Raw genomic sequence first — 20937 nt, 5'->3', positions numbered from 1 at the left:
AGAATGCTTTAATTCCATTTTCAAGTCATGGAGAAAAGTTAATACCTTCCAGTCTAAAGGCAATGTGACAGCGAATATGAATATAAATATCTGTAAAAGAAAGTTAAGAATGTAAAAAAATGATTAATGATTTCTCATTAAGTGCCATAAACATGTTTTGCTCTAAAGAAGAATTAATGATAACTTCTTTAAGAAGTTTGCAAACAGTTACTGCTTGTTTGTGTGCTAGAAGAACTTCAAATGTTTCAGGAAAACAACAAATGATCCATATGTCCCAATAGGCAAAATTAAAATTTTGAAGGGCGTTCATGTTTCTTTTTCTGTAAAATATGGTATACACAATGGCATACTTTTGTGTAAAATATGGGTGTATGTTTAATGACATAAGTTATTAATTTAATTTATTAAGTATAATAAAAGAGTAATAACTTCATTTATGACTGATGTCTTTCTAGAAAGATTTTTCTTCTATTTGTATGAGAGCGTGTGCTGGTATTGGCTACAAGCTACTATGAAGAAAATTATCTCATCCAAAACCAATTAAAAAAAAGTTACATGGCTTTTTTCTCAAAAAAAAATTTCTCCTGAATGACCTCGTAAAGGACAATAAAACAATAACATTGATGTGGTTTATGCTGAGTGAATGCATCCCTTCTGTGCCCACAGAAGCTGGTTTTCTATACGTTCTCAGATAATTTTCATGTAATAAAATCTATGAAAAACAGACCTCTTATTTGATTATTTATACTTACATCTTTCTTTTCCAGATGACACGAGAGCAGTACATATTAGCAACACAACAGAACAGCCTTCAAAGGACTGAACATCCTCAGTTTTACCCAGTAGGGATTTATGGATGGCGAAAGAGGTGCTTATACTTCTTTGTCCTTCTGCTGTTGGTTACCATGATTGTTAACTTAGCAATGACAATATGGATTTTGAAGGTTATGAATTTCACAGTGGTAAGTATCACAGTGACCTTATGTACCCTGTTTCTTGAAGTAATAACTTGTAGTTTGAGTTCTCTCTCCTTGACCGTGTTATATACAAATCTTGAAATTTTGGATTAAAAATCGTATCTCCTTTAAGCATTACTTCAGATAGTTATACTTTTTATGTATATTCTGCAGTGAGGTGACCTGCGACCTGTCTATTCAGATATTTTTGGTTACTCATATCTGCTGAAAATATATCTGGATCTTAGATATCTTTTTTTTGTTTGCCCAACCAAAAGCGTCATGGTGACTACCCCAAGCATCTCTTGGTCGCTTGTCACCACAGACAGCAATCAGCAGGTGTTTGCTGTGCCTGACCTGTATGGTATCTCTCTTCGGAGAAGACTGGGTTAGTGGGGTCACCTTAGGGTGGCTTTTTCAGTTTATGTCGTTCTTAGTATTTTTTTTAGAGTTTACTGACCATTTGGATTGTTTTTCACCTAGAACTTAGAGTAGCTGTTTCAATGTTGATAAGAGGGGGTAGATAACCCACAGGTTTTTATGAGACGGCCTTCATCGGGAGTCTTTAATAGCAGCAAAGCGTTACTAAGTCTGTATTTCAGGTGTACATCTGAAAGAAATTCTGCGTTCAGTGGAAACTACCCAGCTGCTCCCAAAGCTTTGTTTGGATAAAGGTGGTAGGAGTGCTCGCTAGTTGGCAGTGGAGTAGTGTCGTTTTGTATATCAAATAAAAAGATAGAACACTCCACAGTTGAAAATAGACGTGTTCCTGCTGGGATCAGTGTAGTCTCTCTCACCGCATTTTGACCGTCATAAGCCATATTTTGATGTAACTAGAAATACATTGCTAACTCCTAGGGTCATAGCACATTTCTATTCTCCATTAATTTATTGTAAATAAAAAACAGCCAACAAAACCTGCATTAAACATGTCTAAAATTGTTCTATATCTGCTAATGCTCTGTAATGCATAGGGTTATCTGAGATCATTGCCCGGTGAGATGTATTGTGCAGATACATCGCGACTTCTGAGTTGCCACTAGTGGATGAATCTGTTGGATTCATATTTTGATGAATGTAAGACTTTAATATTCATGTACTGAAGAGTTTGTTAGAAATTTAGGGGGGGAGGTTGTTTGGGGGTTTGTTTTTTGTTGGTTTCTTTGTTTGTTGGTGTGTTTGGGTTGGTGTTTTTTTTTTTTTTAGCATAACACGCTTGCAACACATGCTTGCATCTGCATATGCTTTTCTTATTTGTGTTAGAGGCATATTTAGGCATACCTGCTGACTTCAGTAAGATGTTCTGCTATTATTTCAGAGGAGAATAAAGCATGGAAATTTGAAGAGGTTAAGAAGGTGTTTTAAAAAGCACAGATTTTCTTCTCTGTACAGAAGATTGCATGCCAATATAATATTTGAAGCTACTGCTTCCATACCTAGGCAATGTTTGACATTCCATGCTATAAGCTACTATAGCACTATCCAGTTTAAAACTCTTACAATTTGAACATACAATCTTTTAAAAACAAAACCAAACCAGACATTTTGAAATATTTTTCTTTCCTGTATGCCAAAGTTTTCTTAAAAATTTAAAGGTTTATGGTGAGTCAATAAATCAGTGCAAGAATCTATTGCAGGAAAGAAGTGGATTGTTTCAGCAGTTCTGTGTGCTACTTAGTGTATTGAAGACCTTGCTTCAGTAGTTGAGAGATGTATGTATCTGAAACAATTATGCAAACACTGGCTTAATAATTTCACAAAAATAGTGTTTGAAATGTTACACACTTCATTTATAAACTTGTTATTTCATTATTACAGTTCAAAAATCACAAAGCTTATGTGCATCTGTAATAATGCTAAATTTGTTATAAATACAGATAAATGCTATGCCACTGAGTAGTGTGAATTAATCTTTAACCCTCTGTTACAGAATTAAAATTAATTTTTGTATTCATATTTACCATAGCCAAATATACCAGTAAGTGATTTAGAAAACAAAAGTGGAATGTGTCATACCTCTTTCATATACACCCTACATAGTCCCCCCCGCACTATTGCATATGCTTGGGAACACTGTTCATTTTGGAATATCATATACCCCTTAACTACCTCAGGAATGAAAATTCCTACTTAACAGTACATCCTGAACAATCTGCAAAAATTACTATTACCAAAGGATTTTGTACTTAAAAATAATAATAGAAGCAGTTTATCTAATGAGCATATCGCCACCAGATCGTTCTTAGTGAAATTTTATGTAGTATATCCCTGTTGACATAAAATTACTAACCTTTATTCTTTTAATGGCAAAATATTTCATGCTTTTGTTTAATGAAGTGTACTGCTTCAGGACTGATCTGGTTTTGTCCTCCAACTTGTATATAAATTTATGGAACGATCTGTGGTTAAATTGTTGCAGAAAACAGAATCCATAGGAAAAAAACTGTGGTTTATGACCTGAAATAGTGTATCTTAAAGTGCACACAAATGTTTTATAAAGAGACTGTTAAAAATAGAGTAACTAAATGACATGACAATAGGTTATTTAATACTATAAGGCTACATGTAATAGCTCTAGGCATGTCATATAACAAAGCTGAAAGAATCAGAAAAGTCTGTCAGTATTTGCTTCTGCTTTTATAAGCAACGGTACTTTGGATCATGTTCTAATCTATTATGTTAAATATGCAGTGAAGAATAACCGTTTTCTCCTGCATATTCTTGGAACATTAGTCTTCCACTTGGACTGGTTCGTATTCACAGTACAGTCTCCGTATGGGTTCAAAAATTGATTTCTAGAAGATTGCCATATAAAAAGTTTAGTAAGATCTTCACACTTGCACATTTGAGCCCCAGTGGGAAATTTGTATCAAGTCTGAAGGAGTCATATTCTTAGCAACAAACATCTGAGAGTAAAATGATTTATTATATGAACCTAAACTTCATGTATTTAAAGAATGCAATAGCTTTGAAATATACATATATTTCTTCCATGTGCATCTGTATATGTATAGATAGATATAAACTAAGAAATTGCATTTGTGTATCTGGCCGTGATTGGAAATCAGGAGTGCAGATAGAAACCTTTTGAAAAGGAGAACACTTTCGCTAAACTGGTTTAAAGAGTTTTTGCACAAAAGAGGAATCTCGCCATGATAAAATAATAGTTGAAATTGAACTGCTTTGAAATCTTGACATTATTTGAAATTATTTGCTGTTTTAGCATATGCCAATGTTGAGCTTATTATAAAACCAGTAGTAATTGCACCACTTTGAGGGGTTGTGAAGAGCCAGGGCATTGGTTTGTCATTGCTCGCTGACAATTGCAAAAATATTAATTTGTATTAGCTGTTCACTTTCTATTTTTAACTGTACAGCTGAAGCCAGTGACCAATTGGTAGAATAAAACCTTTCTGAGTTCAATTTATGGATTCTCCAGTTGGGAAAGTTTTCCGAATATACTGACCTTGCATGTAAAAGTTGCATTCTGAATCTGAGCTAGTTATCCCAAGCCCTTTTTATGCACACGGAGGAGAAACAGGATCTCCCGTAAGGCCATTCATCTCATAGTAAGACAGGCAACTGAAGTGCATGGATGTTGAATAGGTCAGCAAAGAAGTAATTAAAAAGGAAATATGGTTTATTTGCAGTTGTGTAAGAACATAGGACAGGCAAATCGTGCAGGTCTCCTTTTATCAGGTTAAGTAATATAGCTGGGAAACTTAGAGGAACTTTTGGGTATATAGTCTCTTCTTCGAATGTATGATGTAAGAAAGAAACTTGAAAGGTAAATATAAGACATAATTAACTTTCCTGATATAGTATGTATCAGTTAGATGAGCAAAACTGAAGGTAATTAGTGTCTGTGTAGCAAAAGGAATATTAGACGGAGGACTCAGAGATGTAGTAATTATTTTTTGAAAGTTATTCCCCTACTGGTAGTTTATCATTACTGTCCTTTAACATCTGGTTGAGATCCGTTACCTCACTGTTCCATCATCTGTTTAGAAAGACACATGTGGAAGCATGTAAGAACTTCAGGGCAAAGTCCCTAAATGTTTCCCCTGATAGATGCATGTAGATGTAACGCACCGTACCATCCTGGATTTACATGGAAAGTAATACTTCAGGAGTAGGCTATATTAGAGGAAGATCTGATCTTGAACAAAATGCTCTGCAAATAACTTAGCCGCGAAATAATCCCTGGTTTAAACTTGTCATTGTAAAAAACCTCTTTGTTTTTTTATGCGCATCAAGTGGATCTACTCTGTCCTAAGTGGTAAAGATGAAATAATTTGACAGCCTTTATGATATATTATCCCCTAATGGAGCCATCATAATCTCTGAATCAAATGCTTGAACATCATCTATTGTATTAAATGCTTTCCTGAAAAGTAAAAATCGCTGTCTTCAAGAATTAACTCAACTTTCCTCATGTCTCTTAGGCCTGATCTTCAAAGGATACATGCAAAACATCAAAACAATACGCTTAGGAGACTTGAGTTTTATGGAACATTTCTAATTTCCTTTCTTTGTACTAACCTTGCCGCGGTCCACAGGCTCACCCATGGAAAACGTCTGTCTTTCACTTTCCCTCAGGATGTAATTACCTCTCATTTAGTCTAGGTTATGGGCGTCTAATGAAGCTCAAAGCTGTTAGTTACATTTTTGTGCCTATACAATTAGTATACTGGGTGTTTCAAGAAGGATGGGACACTCAAGTCATAATTTGGTGGCATAACCACAGGGTAAAGTATGGCTATGTTGTGTATTTATAATATCCTGGTTATTTCACTTACGTAATATATATGAATTTTAGGGGATAGAAAGGAAAGAAATATTTTTTACTGTGCCTGCATTCTTGTCATCATGTATTTTATAGTCCATAGCATAGGTAGGTAGCTTACTTTTTCCCTAAAGATTTATCACTTGAACATTATGCTCTCCTATATTTTTTTTACCTTATATAGTCTTTAAGTTATTCTAGCCTCAATGGAACTACAATTTTATGTGATTTATTCTTCATATAGCTGTTAACAAATAAAGTATATTGACAGTCTGTCAATATTTTTTTTGTAAAAAAAAAAATAATTCTCTTATATTTTTGTCACTAAATAAATACCAGTGCATAAATATGTGACTGAAAGTTTTCTGAAGGTATTTCAAATTACAGTTTTAAAAAAGAAATTCAAAATATTCCTCTTACTGCTGTGAAGTGACATTGTGAAGTGACGTGGGGCACTCAGCATAGAAACCTAAGTCCCCCTCTTGGTGGGGGAATCGTTTAATATCAGTGCGTTTATACGTTTTCTAGTATGTACGCGACTGGCACTGGTATTGGCATTTACTTGATATTACATTATTCTGTTGCTTACGACATTACATTGAAGTTTGGAGTTTACTGGGGCTGAAAAAATTGTAATGGTAGGAAAAACGCAAATGTGAATCCCTTTAATTTTTCGGATCTCTTTGGGTTAGCCTGTGACTCCGCCACGTATCCTAAGAAGTATCAGCACCAAATTCTTTTGCTGGTTTTGGTTGTACGTCTGATTTTGTGTGTCTCCATAGTCTGCTTTCCCATTAGGAATCAATGTATGAAAAGACTTATTTTGTTACCCCTCTAATAATAGTGGCCCAATTCAGGTATTTTCTTTTGCTATAGTTACTTGCAGTGTTGAAGGCAGTTTTTACTGCTGTCATGGCATGATGTTTTCTGTACTGATACGCGTTAAACTCCTCTTGCTAGTAGTTCCATGGGAATAACTCTTAAAATCAGAAATGAGAACTTATCGTCTTGGTTGAGACAATTAGTTCTCAAGGGGGCTTGAAATTTAATTTAGCTTCAAACATAAGCCGAGCGTAAACCAAACCGCCGTTTGAATTTCCTGGCTAGGATTCACATGGGCCATGCTCACAACCGACTGCACTGCGGTTGCCGGCTGCCTAGCTTCAACTTCAGGTTGTTTGGACAGCAGGTAGTCTGCAAGACGGTTGAGTGTCTGCTGGAAGATACACACGCCGACTAAGCCTGGTTTCTTTTTATGTGACAGCATACATATTAAAACAGATGTGTGCGACCGTTAACTCCTCTCTTTTTGCATCCTTATAGATTGCCCCCTACTTCCTTTAGGATTTTGACTTTTAGAATTAGAATCTTTCGGATCTGCAAACATCTAAATCTGAATTATAATATTTTATTAACATTACTTATAGAGACCTGTAAACACAAGTATATTTTCCCGGGTTTTGGTTGCAGCGCAAGAATAAGGAAATCTTACAATTTTTTAACTTTATGTGTTTTGGGGATACACTCACACTCTTCTGGTCTTAATACCCAATATGGAAAAAATACTTTCTTGAAAAGTACAATTTGTCCATTAAAGCGATAATTTGATACTTAAGGTTTTAGTGGTACAGAACTAAAGCAGCTGTGTTCAATGCTGTTATCTAGACGTATAGCAAACTGTCACAGAATAACGCAGAATAAGAAAATAATTTCTTTGCTAAACTATACTGTAATACTCGTTATCCATTTCTCAACAAGCATGACAGGGATATGAGCTGTCATTTTGTTTCTAAGATTCTTTGACCATCCAAATCTCTTTGTGTGATATTCAAAACAGTATTTGATCTGTTATCAGTTCAGTTGGTTCTGCTGATCTATGCAACAAAGATAGTATTTGCCCATGTCAATTAATACAGTTTTAAGTAGAACTAAGAGAAAGCTCTTTTCCATTTCTTAGCTAATTTTTGTTGAGAAATGTAAAATTTGTAGCAGATTGGCATTTCAAATTTATGAAGTTTTGTAATAGCTGTACTTATCTCTACTCAAAACCAATTTGGTTTTTTGGCAAGCAGACAGCTTCTTTCATTTTACAAAGGCAGCAGTTTGTTATTAGGTTTTGAATAAATATTATTATGATTTAATAGTAGCAGTTGCTAAATATTAAATAAATATGTTCTGTCACATCTGCTGATTTCATTTATTCCAATGGCAATCATTTATTGTCAATAATTTATTTTAAACTGTAAATGACCTAATTTTCAAAACTTGTTATCTCTTAACTAGACAGAAAACTATTTCTCTGCGTCCCTCAATATTTTAGTTTTCAAGAACCTGATGTCCCATTTTGGGATGAATGCAAGAAAGCTTTTGTTTCCTTTTGTTTGTTTTTTGTAGTGAGAAAGATCCAGTCCAGAGCAGGCAATATCATTAATTATTAATGATTAAGAGACTTAGTCAAGATATCGGAGACCAAGGTTCAAATTCATGCAGTCTCCAATATAGATCATGTCCCAGGTAAGTGTCCTACTCATAGGCTATTAGTCCTTCTCGTTTCTGATTTTCCTTTTTAATAGATACATGACCTCTATCTTACTATCTTTTAGTCTCAAACATTAGATATCATCCTTACAACAAATTTTATTGAAAATTCCTATGAAATAGCTGTGTATTCCTCAAGAATATTTCCTGCTCAGATGTATAATTTCTTTGAAACAACGTTTAGAAAATTGTCAGCCAGCTAAAATGAGTATTAGTTAGAAAACCGCGCACATGTGTGCGCCTGCACATGCGTACACACACACACGGAGTCTTATTTATATAATTGGCTGTGTTCTCATCTCCTTTTTAAGTTGCACTCAAAAGCAGAAACTTGAGCTTCTTGAATGAACCTGTCTGCTCCATGAATGATTCAAACACTGGCTCCTGGCACGTCAGAAAAAGAATCTTGCTACAAGTTAATTTTACTTGCGTTTTTTTGTCCCATTTGTTAACATTCGTGTAAAAGCACATCTTTATGGAGCTGGAGGGTATTTTGTAAAACTTGTGTCCTCCTTCATCTGGAGTACAGTGTGTACGAATTATCTGATTTATTCTTACTGTCTTTTGAGCACGTCACATAGTCCTAAGTAGTATGAAGAACTCCTTTTAAGTATTTCTAATACCATTCTTCTAAATCACTTTTTATCTCGTTTTGTATGTACCTCCTGTATTGTATGCCTCCTTTTCTAGCTCTTATGGAAAAAAAAAAATAAATCTTAATTTGTCAATGAAAGTATGGTGTAGGTTTACTTGACTGTATAGTAATTAACGTGCACAATCCTAATTAATTTCTCTAAATCTCTGTTATCTCCTCTTTTTATTTTTCTCCAATGAAAGGGGGAAAAGTCAGTCTCTTGTGTCACAGTGGAAAGGCAACTAATCTGAAAGCAAGTTTGCAGTCTCCTATTTGTTACGTATACGCGTGGCAAGAGTTTTTAGAAACAGTCAAGCCACCGCTACACATATTTGGTTAGCGCTTTTATAGTGCTAGGCATCTCATGCAAATCCATCCCCCTGTAAAAAGTAGGACGGTATTGTTTGAAACAGTGCTATTTAATCGCACAACTTAACAAATACGAATTGCCTTTATTTAATGTGCAGGTTAAGTTATTGATTCTGTGTGGCTGAAAGCAGATTTTAAATCTTTTCTTTTATTCCTGAGATTTTGGGTTTTATTGTTACAAATTATCTCTGATGAAGAGAAAATGGAAAAAAATTAATTTCTCATTTTTACATTTGTTTGGTCAAGCGGATATAATGGCGGAATACGGGTAAAGTTACCAACAGAAAGAGGGAATAAATACTTTACATTCTACTTAACCTTGTAAAAATGTGATCCCATTCACTGTAGAGAAAAAAAATCTATTCGTACAACAGTTTAAGCAATTCAACCTGACCTTGCATTTGTGGCTTTGGAAAATTGCGCTATGGTATCCAGAACTTGAACGCTTAGGAAAACTGCCTAGAAACAATGGTTACTTTATAGAGATGCATTGAGAACATAAAGAGGTATTTGTCTGTACAAGGTCACTGATGATCGCTCGTTTGTCTCATTGCTTCAGATTTGTTTTTTGAAGTGTCAGCACTGATTTGGAATCAACTAAGGGACACCGATTCATAACTGGTACCTTTATCCCATGTCAGCAGTCCAGTGTGTCACAGGTAGCTTGCCCCGTGTTTCAAAAAACAGTGTGGATGGCTATATGTTCCTCTACAATCCACGGCAGTAATTCTGGTGTGCTTTAAACAATGACTCGTGCAACCTCTTGTAAGAGTTTAAACATTCAAAAAATAATGACCAATATGGCTATGGGCAGTATAGAAGAGGGCAACAGCAACCTCAGTTCAGGTGATAGGTTAGATGTCAATGAATATATATATTTATTTTCAGTTTGTGGACGTTTACCTTCTATTAAATAATAATGATGCGTTTTAGCTGAGTAAACTGTTTACTAGGCAGCTTATTCTTAATCGTTCACTGTGGAAATAGGCTGGAACAACTATCTCAGAATGTTTTTCAAATATTTGCTCTCATGAAAATTGAATTAACTTAATTTCCATTGTTGGCTTTTAGCTGTGTACCCTTTGCATGTGCAGTCTAGCATGACCTTAGTGTTTGTGGAAGGTGAGATTTTTCAAGGCAATATTATACAAATATAACTTTGAATTCTTAAAGGTTTATCCAATAAGCCAGATTGCTTCTATTGCATAGCCTGAATTACAGATGTTTGAAGAGAGTTGTTGATAGGCAATTATTTTCCAGGGGGGGTGGGGGGTGGGATAAAGAACTTAATTTTGTATATTAGGGTTTAAGAAAATAATCAACAGAAAGTCATTACATGAAAAGAAAAGAAGGCTAATGCATCAACGTGTTTGTCTCAAATAGGGCAACTAAAAGCAGACCAAGTTAATTTTGTAGTTCAGGCCAAGCAGTAATGTAATTTAGCAGTAATTAGAAAGATATCAAACCACTTGAACAAACTTGAGTTACCTAAAGGCACCAACAATCTGTATGAATAATGAAATGTGTCATGGTTTCTTCTTTCTCCTCTATTAATGGGATGATTTACGTAGGTATAGAGTACAATAAAAAATTACAGTCTGTGTTTGGGAACTTGCTTTTATTTGTACAAATCTTCCATCTTGAAATCAATGCAAGTCTGTGTGCAGGAGCAGAATGTACTTGTGTCAACCTAGCCAAAATTAGCCCTAGTACATCTAGAAATTATAATAAAAGAGAAATAGGAAGATAAGATAGAATATGTATCGATATGTACCTTATGTGGCAGAGCGTTTCGTCCTCTTTCTTATAAGTCAGGATATTAGATATGTGGTTGGAATCCCAGGCAGGATTAAATGATGAAATCACTTGTTTTAAGCAGAAATAATACAGCAGCAAGAACTTCTTTTAATCATAAACGTGAATAAGATATTTGTGTGGCCTGCAGAGGATGAGGAGAAAAAATTTTAAGACCTTTAGCCAAAAGACGCAACACCGATGGGATATCTTGTTTATGTCTGACAGTCATATTTTACTATACTGCTAGATACAATCCAGCAATAAAAATCAAGAAATCCAATAAAAGCAGAATATAAATGATATTGCCAGAGGCAATGGTGAAATAGTGGAACCACCACAAAAAAAGATGTCAACGTTATTGCACCATCCTAAGGCTTTTGAATGTAATATAAATTTGGGTGCTTTTTCTTGAAAAGCCTGGTCCAACGGGGCTTGTCTAATGATTCATTTATTGCAGGCAACACGGCGCGTGCCCTTTCTGTCACATCAGTGTCCATCATGTCAATAACGTATTCAGTTGAGCATCAACCCTCAGAGACTCAGTGCAATTTTTTTTTACTGTGCCATTCAGTTAAGTAGAACAAATTGTGCTGGGCCTCCTGGAAGATCTTGAGAGTTTCAAATCCATTTATAGAATCTTACATAAAATGAAAAAAAAAACCACCTCAGTTACCTATAATTAATAATTAAATCTGCATTTTTATGGTGCACAGAATTGTTTTTAATCATAGATCTTTCCTTCCTTTGTCCCCACTGAAAACTGTCTACACAGTAGAGCGATACCAAGAAATTATTTCCCAAGCAAAAATGTTTAGTTACTGTGTTTGCTTTTCATATTATATTCAAAACTCGGGTTTATAAAAGCAAGGATGTGCAAAAGGGTAACAGATTTCTGTCTACTTCAACAAAACCTGATTTAAATAAGTATACTAAAAATACAGTATGAAAATGTGTATGAATTTTGATTTACTAATTCAACATTTTAATCAGTCATTTTATTTTTGTATACTGTAATGGCACAAATCAAAAAAGGAAAAAGATTTATTTTCATAGCATTAAAATCAAAGTTACTATCCTGCTCTCCTCTGCTCAGTAGAGATGATATTTTAATACTGGAGATAGATGAAGGTAGATGTATAGATAGAGAGAAAATAAAAAAAAAATTAAAAAAATGCTACATAGAAGGAGACAAAAATCTATGTTAGCTCTATTGGATAAACACGCAATCCAACAAACACTTTTGTTTGAACTAATTTGGTCATGTTATATGTTAAGGCACATACTCTAACACTTAAATTTATTTACCAAATGACTGTTAAAGAACTTGTTCATTTTTACAGTAGTTAATTTAAATGAAAAATGTATCATGCAAACATTGCCTGTGGTTTTGTTCTCAAGGCTGATTGATATAAACTTATGTGTATATACACATCCAAAACTTGTTTTTTCTCAGGAGAGATGTAAACTGTTTACATTTTAATTTCCTGATGGTTTCATGTTGGTTTTGGCTCGTCCACAGTTAGAATACTAATTATAAAGGGAGAGGGTTTATTTTTATATTTAGTTCGACAGTATCTTGCTCTCGGTTTTAAGTTTTAGAAGTGATTTGCAAAGTGATTTAAATCACTTTATGACTTAACGAGTTGCTTTAGAATTATTTTATTTTATAATGATTATTTTCTTGATTATTATCATAATCATGAGTAAAAATGTTAATATGGATACATTAGAATGCTTAAAGAGAAATTTATTAATAGAAGTCAGAGACATAATATTTTAAAATTAAAAGATGGTATAGAATTACTCAAGGTAGAATCTAGTTTGAGTTAGCAGCCTCCTCTTTATGGCACTTCTGAAGTTTTAATGGAAAGAACCTGAAACGTAGGGAACCCTTGCTTTGCTATTTTCCATTTCAGTCACTGGGGTCAGAGATCATCTTACTGTTATGTGTCTTAGACTAGTGACGTAAAAATACATTTTAGTGGATATTGTCATTATTTCAGTTATGAAGACTATATTGCTACTCTGTAACATTTAAAATTAACTGTTTCCATTTCTGCCATTTCATGATTAGTTCTGTTAAAGTGATCAATGGGGGCTGGAGATGGAAAGAATTAAAGCTGAAAAGAAAAGACTGGGGCAGAGATCAAGCTTGTATCCTGAGCCTTTCTTCCTGCATTTGGATATAAAGGCAATAATACCGTGGAAACATAGAAAAAATAAAACACAGTATATTTTCTTTTTTTTTGGCTATACTGAAAAATCCCAATAAGAAGAAATAGAATGATTTGGTAGAGTCTTTTAAAAAGAATGCAAATGGATCTTTTTGTAGGTTTTTCTTCTTGAGAATTAAGTTATGATACCCTCTTAATTTTATCTTTTTTATTGGTCCCCTCAGGGAAGAACCTTGTAGGAAAGGTCCGAATGGAAGAACTATCCATGTCCAAGTAATCAAGTAATCTTTGATCGGGTTTTTTGGTTTGTTTGGTTTCATAGAATCATAGAATTGTCTAGGTTGGAAGAGACCCTTGGGATAATCGAGTCCAACCATCTACCCTACTCTACAAAGTTCTCCCCTACACCATATCCCCCAACAGCACATCTAAACGTCTCTTGAACACATCCAGGGATGGTGACTCAACCACCTCCCTGGGCAGTCTATTCCAATGCCCGACCACTCTCTGTGAAAAATTCTTTCCTAATGTTCAGTTTGGTTCTTTTTGTTTGGTTTTGGTTGAGGTTTTTTTTATTAATATTGTATAAGCGAACTTGGTACTTAAGTCAAACAAATGAAGTAGGTAAACTATTATAAATTGGGTAAATAAAGTTGAACTCTTTCTATAATTACCCTCAACTAATACCATTGCCCCAGTCCTTTTAAGTGAAGAGTCTCCCTTTTCTCTAAAGAAACCCTGTCTGCAGGATGCTACTTGGGAAATGCCTTTGTCATGGTTACAAAAGGATCACACTCGGTTGTGGTACATGAGCGGGATGTGTTGGACAGCAAAAAGGGGCAAAGAGTAAGGCAACACAGAGTCTGTGGCAGATACAGATGTTTTGGGGAATATGCTTTCTATAGACTCTCAAGTCACTTCTGATTTTTAACAGGAATGTTCTGATTTCTAGTTCTTAATATGAACTGTGGAAAAATAAATATCCTGTTATGAACTGTTATCTGAGCTTTGGCCTGACTGTCAAAGGACTGTGTTAAGATTTAATAAAGCTCACTGAGGGTTATCAAAGCATTTACTTTCAAGAAAATAAAATTCAATGGCAGAAAAATGGTTTTATTACTGTACAAATTAAAAAAAATAATAATTTGTAGTCTGAAGGGAAATATTTATGGATTTTGGATTCAGGGTGTGTGTGAATAAAATGACTTCAGATACCTTAACACTGAGGCGAGACCTAAGTCACCTATGTGAAGCAAGAGTACAACAAAACACCTGATAAGAATTTTTGATTGAATAGGCTTGTAAAGGGGAAGCTGTTTTAAGAATTTAAAACATTCTTAAACCACTGCTTCGATGAAAATGAAAATAAGTGTAGATTATACCATAGAATGCTGTATAGTCACAGATTCTCAAAGGTATAAGGTCAGCTGAAATATCCTGGCAGGCTGCTAGTGTTCATTGACAGAAGGTCTAATGAGTCCGTCTGAGTAAACCAGTCATAAATATATTCACAATCCTCTGTCCTAGTTAACTGAAATTCTTTGTTAGAGTATTGCTTCAACATTTAATAAGTTCATGACGTACAGATCATTTATTGAAGCAAAAAAAAGATATCCCCAAATAATAATTTTACATCAAGTAATCTGTATTACAGAAAAAAAAAAAAATAATCCAAGATTCTCATTTGGTAGCTTTGTAGCTTACGGGGCATTAAAACCTCTGACTACCTGTAGTGTACTCCGTTGAAAGTGGTTAGAAGTACTTCTAGAAACTTTTTCACACTTCTATGTGTTATTTTTGTATGCTTGGGATTTTTCACTTGGGGTTTCTCATATACACACACTCTGAAAAAGTCAGTTTCAGGTTAGCAGTTAATGGTTTGGTTTTCAAAAGTAGTTGTAAGTCAATCTTGATGATAAGTGTGTTGTTTTAGAAACACCACCCTGCACAGCTCATTGCCCGTTGCTCTTGTAAAAACACCCTTCTGAAGTCGTTATATGGGACATATTTCCTTTTGAGCATTAGAATGCTCACAGTATTTTTTTTGTGTGCAATACGCACGGTCTGCTGGGTGGACTCTGTCAAATAACAGAGGATAGGATAATGTAGGATAACCAAATACTATATTATAAAGGGTGACAAAGAGCAGTATGTGATGACTCGAGCAGGCTCTGAAGCCTCAAAGCGTGATGCTGAAAGTACTGATTTGTTGCGGAGGTGGAGCAGCTCAGTGGGCTGCAAACACATTGTTTCTGTGCCTGGGCAGGATAGTGCAGATCAGTAAATGGACATCCAAGGTGTGCGTGAGTGACACAAATCTTCCAGCTTCCTCTTCATTTAGTGATAATGAAACAGTTATAAGTACTAATTCCAGGGGGAGTCCAGGGAAAAAAAGGCAGTCAGGAGAAGGTGTCCATAAGTGATGAAACAGGTTGAACATCAGCTACAGAGAAGAGACAGCGGTTAGCAATGAGGTGAGAAACTTCAAGAAATAAAATAGTTTAACTACTGGAATTTTATGGGAGTGGAACTATTCTTATAGCTAAACTTCAGAATCTGCTGTATATGTTTGATTTCCTACATGCTGCAAAATGAACATAAAAGGGTGTGCAGGAAAGGTATGTAGCAGAGAGGGAAGAACACATGGAAAGGAGAAGAAAGGACTAACCTAATGTGGTAAAAATTATGAGATCGAAAAAGAATAATGAGGTTGAAAAACAGAAAGAAAGGAGACATTTAGGTTTCATGTAAAAAAGGTTTCTTAGCTGATAGATGGAATAGCCTCAGGCAGCAATAAGTTTCAAAATGAAAAACAAGACATACTTGTTAGACCACTGAAATTAAAAGGGTGACAGCACTAGCAGGTATGATATACTGCAAAGAAGTATTCTAGTCTTCTGAGTAAATCATTGGAGAAGGACTATGAAAATCAGAGTTTGATTTTTAGCACTCTCTGCAGTTGCCTAGCTGTGAATATTAATGATTTATTGCTTCAGAATTGAAGTTATTGGAAAACCCATGTGACTATTTAAAAACGAGATAATGAAATCAAAATGAATATGGAAGTTACTAGAATTTTACAACTGAATAAATATATGCCCCTACGGATCAGTCAAAGAACCCGTGGTTTTTTGGCAGCTAGTATATTCCTCTCAGTATTAGAGGGAATAAACGCAAGATGGCTTGATTACAATGTAGTGATGGAGTACGTTTTGATCTGAGAGGGTTCATTTAATTCTCATGCATCTTATGTCTTTGTATGCTCATTCACACTGTTCGAGTAAAAAGAGAATGCCCTTTGATGAGGCAGAATAAACATTTTTGTTTATTAAGACGGTTGATTTTTGAGTGATTGAGCGCTTCGCTTGTATATTGGTAAGAAGCAGCCTTGGTGGCTTTCAAAAAGTATTTGATTCTTGATTTTGTTTCATGGATTTTGTCGTGCTTTTTAGTCATACACTGTCTTGAAATACATAAACATCGTAATTAAAAAAGCTTTTCTGATAGTAATCAACATAATTACGGGAACCAGCTTTTTTAATATGTAGTTAAGAAAAGGAAAGAAAAAGGAGAGAACAAGCAACAGAAGAGGAAAAAAACCCACCACATTAAAAGCAGGACAAAACCAATAACTGTACTCCTTATTCTTTCAAAGGGTCTATTGTAGGACTATGCCAAGTTTCACTAACACAGAGAGGTACTCTGAAGTATACATAAAACCGGGGTCTTGAAATGATTCTGGCATTTTATTCACACAGAAATATACCGAATACACTTGATTATCTTCCATTTGAAATAGGCACTTGGTTCAACTTTCTCTGAAAGTCTCTCTTAGAGGAAACACAAGGCTATTCTTATCAGTTATGATCATGTTTCATGTAACGGTACGATACATTTTATCATATTTAGCAATACCAGGAATCTGTTATTTACGTGGGAGTGAGTTTTCGCAGAGCTACTAGAGATGCCTGCATGTATGTGTTAGCAGAGCAGCATGCGCTACGTGGCATATTAATTCCTATATGATTTATAGGTTTAAATGTGTCTTGAAACATTTAAGTATGCTAAAAGTGCTTGAAATAACTAGAAGCTATTCATTAGTTGTTCCTTTATTACTTTGCCCAATTAATGAAGGGCTATAAATTTTATATTAATTTAGAAATGCATTTGGCCTCTAACCGTTATGATCTTTCACGATGTGACGGTGACATAAAATAAACACAATTGCTGGATGCCTGAATGATTTTAGAAGTATTTATTGCTTACGATAAAACTGTCTCTAAACTCTGTAACGATACTATAAAAATTAGAATACCAAGAGAGAAAGGTCTTCAGTAAGAAGTGGTTTCAGGCTGATGGTAAGGCAGGACAAAAAGGATGAGAATACAGGCTGAGTCTTGAAAATGAGAGATTTAAAAGCAAGAAAAGGAAGCAAAAGGAAGAAAAGAGAGACAAAAGAAGAAAAGATCACCTCTTCAATACAAATTAGGTTGATCTGAGTCTCATTAGTCCGGTATAGATAGCTAAACAAGCTCTAAGGAGAATAATTGTTGAGACAAAACATGGGGAAAGGTTTATGGATTGGCGTAGAATTATCGATGCTGACAGCCCTACGTTTTCCAGGGCCACATTTGTGTGAAGGTAGGAACAGGTGCTGGACAACACGGTACATCTGATTTCATGCTGCTCGTGCCAGCTGACCCCTGGCATTCTCTGTGAGGTCAAAAGATTTCTGACGTTTCAGTCAGCAGGAACAGTGGACGTGCGAGTAGATGGCTCAAATCGGGTGTGTGTCTTGCCTTTCAGCAAGTGTCTGATGGTCGTGGGTTGAAAATACAATCCAAGGCTCAGTAGAGAACACCTGAAATGCTACTGGTTATATAATTTTGCTTTGTATAATAGATGTGCGGTATAATCTGTAGTAATTTATTCTTCTCTTTCTATGATTATTCAGGGTAGGGACTATTATTGCAAGTTACTCTTACCATTGAGAATTAATTTCAACAAAACAACTTGTACTGCACATTTTAGGAAAGGGTATACAGAAATAAATTGCTAGAGTGAGCTAGAATTGCATTTATTACCTGAAGCAATATAAATTTGTTTTTTTAATTGCATAGGAAAAATAATGATTCATCCAAATAAAGATCCAATTTTCATTTAAAACTTAAATAACTGTTCTCTCTGTCCCAATAGTTTACATGCTGATTTTTAACATTTAAATACTGTTACTTAACCAAACCTAGTGTGTTTTACAGTCTAGCTGTAAACAGAGACATTTGTCTCTAGCTGCTTTCTCGCACGCAGTTTTGCCACAGCTATGGAGAAAGGGATTTAAGATAGGCACCAGAGAACTATTAAAAACCTGGGTTCCTCCATGGCCTTCACTAAAACTAATGTTGTTGGGATAAATTACTTGATGATATATTTATCACATAACAGACCCAAGTTGGGTATCTTATCTCTGACAGCAGCACGTTGCGCGTGTGTACGAAAGAATGTAGACCCGAGCGAGTGTATGGTGGTGCTTCCCCAGTGCTCTGCCGTGTTACGGGTTCAAGGTTTGGAGATTCTGAGGGCTAGGTGGTAGCATTGTGTTAAGGGGCAGTAGATGGAGCTGGGGAAGAATGACAAAGGTCTAACATCATCACCCATAGTGGAATAGAAGGCAGACAAAATCGGCTCTAATCCCTTGCTTCACGAAACGTAGCTCTCCTGGATCCTGAAATATCAGGAAGAATAGAAGAGGAACAGGGGAAAATAACATGCCTTGAAAAGTGATGTAATTTGTGTACTGGCAGACAAATAACGTCAAGAGGGTAAACCACCCCTCAGTGTTCTTTGATCACATTCGCTCCTCCCTCCAGATAATGCTACAAATCATTTATAAATAGTATACGAATACCAAAATTCACGCTTCAGTGAAGGTTTCAGATGGCTCATAAATATGACTGTGGCTTTCCTTTATAAAGTACCGTGCAACTTTTTGTGATGAGGTACAATATTATAATCAATATCAAAATGAAAACTTGGGTTTTCAAAGAGTCAAATCAAGTAACCCAAATCATCAAAGTCCAAATTCTACCTGCTTTTTTGAAATTACAGTTACAAGATTAAAGCTTTGTCCAGCACTGAAAGAATCAGAACTGAACTCAGAATCTGGATCGGAAAACTACTTTTGATATTGAGAATTTAAAGGGTAGAGGAAACAAATGCCTAAGATACTGCGTTTCATTTCAGCTTTTCTAAAACTGTCACTAAGATCTTCAGGGTGCTGTTGGTCATTCCGGACTACCAGACTCCATAAAAGGAGACAAAGTATTCATGGGAAAGATCTGTTGTTTTGGACCACCTTCTTTCTTAATATGAACAATATGATTACATTTGATGGCAGTATTCTAGGATAGTGTTTTTGCTTTCTAATAGCAATGGAATGCAACAGGTTTTTAATACTCAAGGACACATTATGAAGCCTGTTACTGTTTTATTCTTTTACCGTAAACTCTAGAAGGTATTCGCCTTCAATTGATTAAAAGAGCTTGCTGTTATTTTCTGAAGTGATAATCTTTTACATATAGATGCCATTAAAATGCCATAGAAGTATTCATCGCCTGAAAAAGCTACATGGAAAATTTTATACATTTTCTAACAGTAAAAAAAAAAAGCTAATAAAGATACAAACTAGAACAACGTATCAAATAGCACAGGATATAATCAAATATAAGCAAATACAACAACTTTCCTGAACATTTGTTGGCAAAACCAAACCAGTGTAATGAACATCTAGTGCTGGACAATTTTATAGAAAATCGGATTATTTATTATCTTTCAGAATATTCTTAGTACTGTTGTAGGAAAAACCTATGTGTGATGGCACATGATGATAAAACTGGGGAAGGCATTTGCAGTGTTGCAGAATGACTGCATTGATCCTCGGCTTTCCTTAAAAAGGTTATTTATTCATACAGTGCACTATGGCACTCGAGGACATACAGTATTTATTACACTATAAAGCAACACAGAGAGGAAACAGCAGGAGTTGTCTACCAAACTCTGTTTGTTGTTAATACTGTGATATTCCAGTTAACCCCATGAGCTACATGAAAAGACCTCTTGGGTTGTCAATCCGGTTATCCAGAGCAGCAGCCTACGATGGAAGACAGGAGCCAGAAAGCAGTCCACCAGGAGAATGGAAACTCTTGAGAAGCAAATGAAGTAGTAGATGAAGAGTCAGGCCAGTGGTGTTAGCTTTTTTTTTTTTTTTTTTTTTCCAATTTTAATAACATTTAATTTGGTTTTTAAATAGGCTAAAACAACATCGTTGCTGTGGGCAATGTTCTGTTTGGACTTTCTGAGTTAATCGTATATTAAGCAAGCAAGGAAAGCCCGTGAAATAATAAAGAGCCTGTAATCTATGAAGTGAATGAAACACCTGATTTTTCTACATACAGTGTGTGCTCGTTAAGTCCATATTTGCAGTACTGATTCCTATGAAACAAAGATACTGATCATATATTATAGGGAATATATTTCTGTGTTTATAACTGTGGAACTGGTTGACCAATTCAAAGCCGTATTCACAAAACCCAGTAAGGTCCTAAAGATTGTGTGAAAATAAGGAGCTCTACAGACAAAAAAAAGACCCTATAAATATGTCAAGTAAAGGGATGGCTTCGCTTGACA

The 20937-nt window shown here is 35.2% G+C and overlaps 1 protein-coding gene across 1 annotated transcript in view; it reads left to right on the top strand.

The window, feature by feature from the left end:
- The window catches only part of SGCZ (sarcoglycan zeta), a gene marked incomplete at both ends in the record, with an annotated part of 532526 nt that overhangs the window by 279446 nt on the left and 232143 nt on the right, over positions 1–20937 (top strand). Inside the window, 1 exon segment of the mRNA XM_082483107.1 lies at positions 768–962. Within this exon segment, the coding sequence (XP_082339233.1) occupies positions 768–962 (195 nt within the window).

The sequence above is a fragment of the Vanellus vanellus genome, assembly GCF_965231255.1.
Source record: "Vanellus vanellus genome assembly, chromosome: 4".
Classification (NCBI taxonomy): Eukaryota; Metazoa; Chordata; class Aves; order Charadriiformes; family Charadriidae; genus Vanellus; species Vanellus vanellus.
This window is presented reverse-complemented; position numbering and strand designations above follow the sequence as displayed.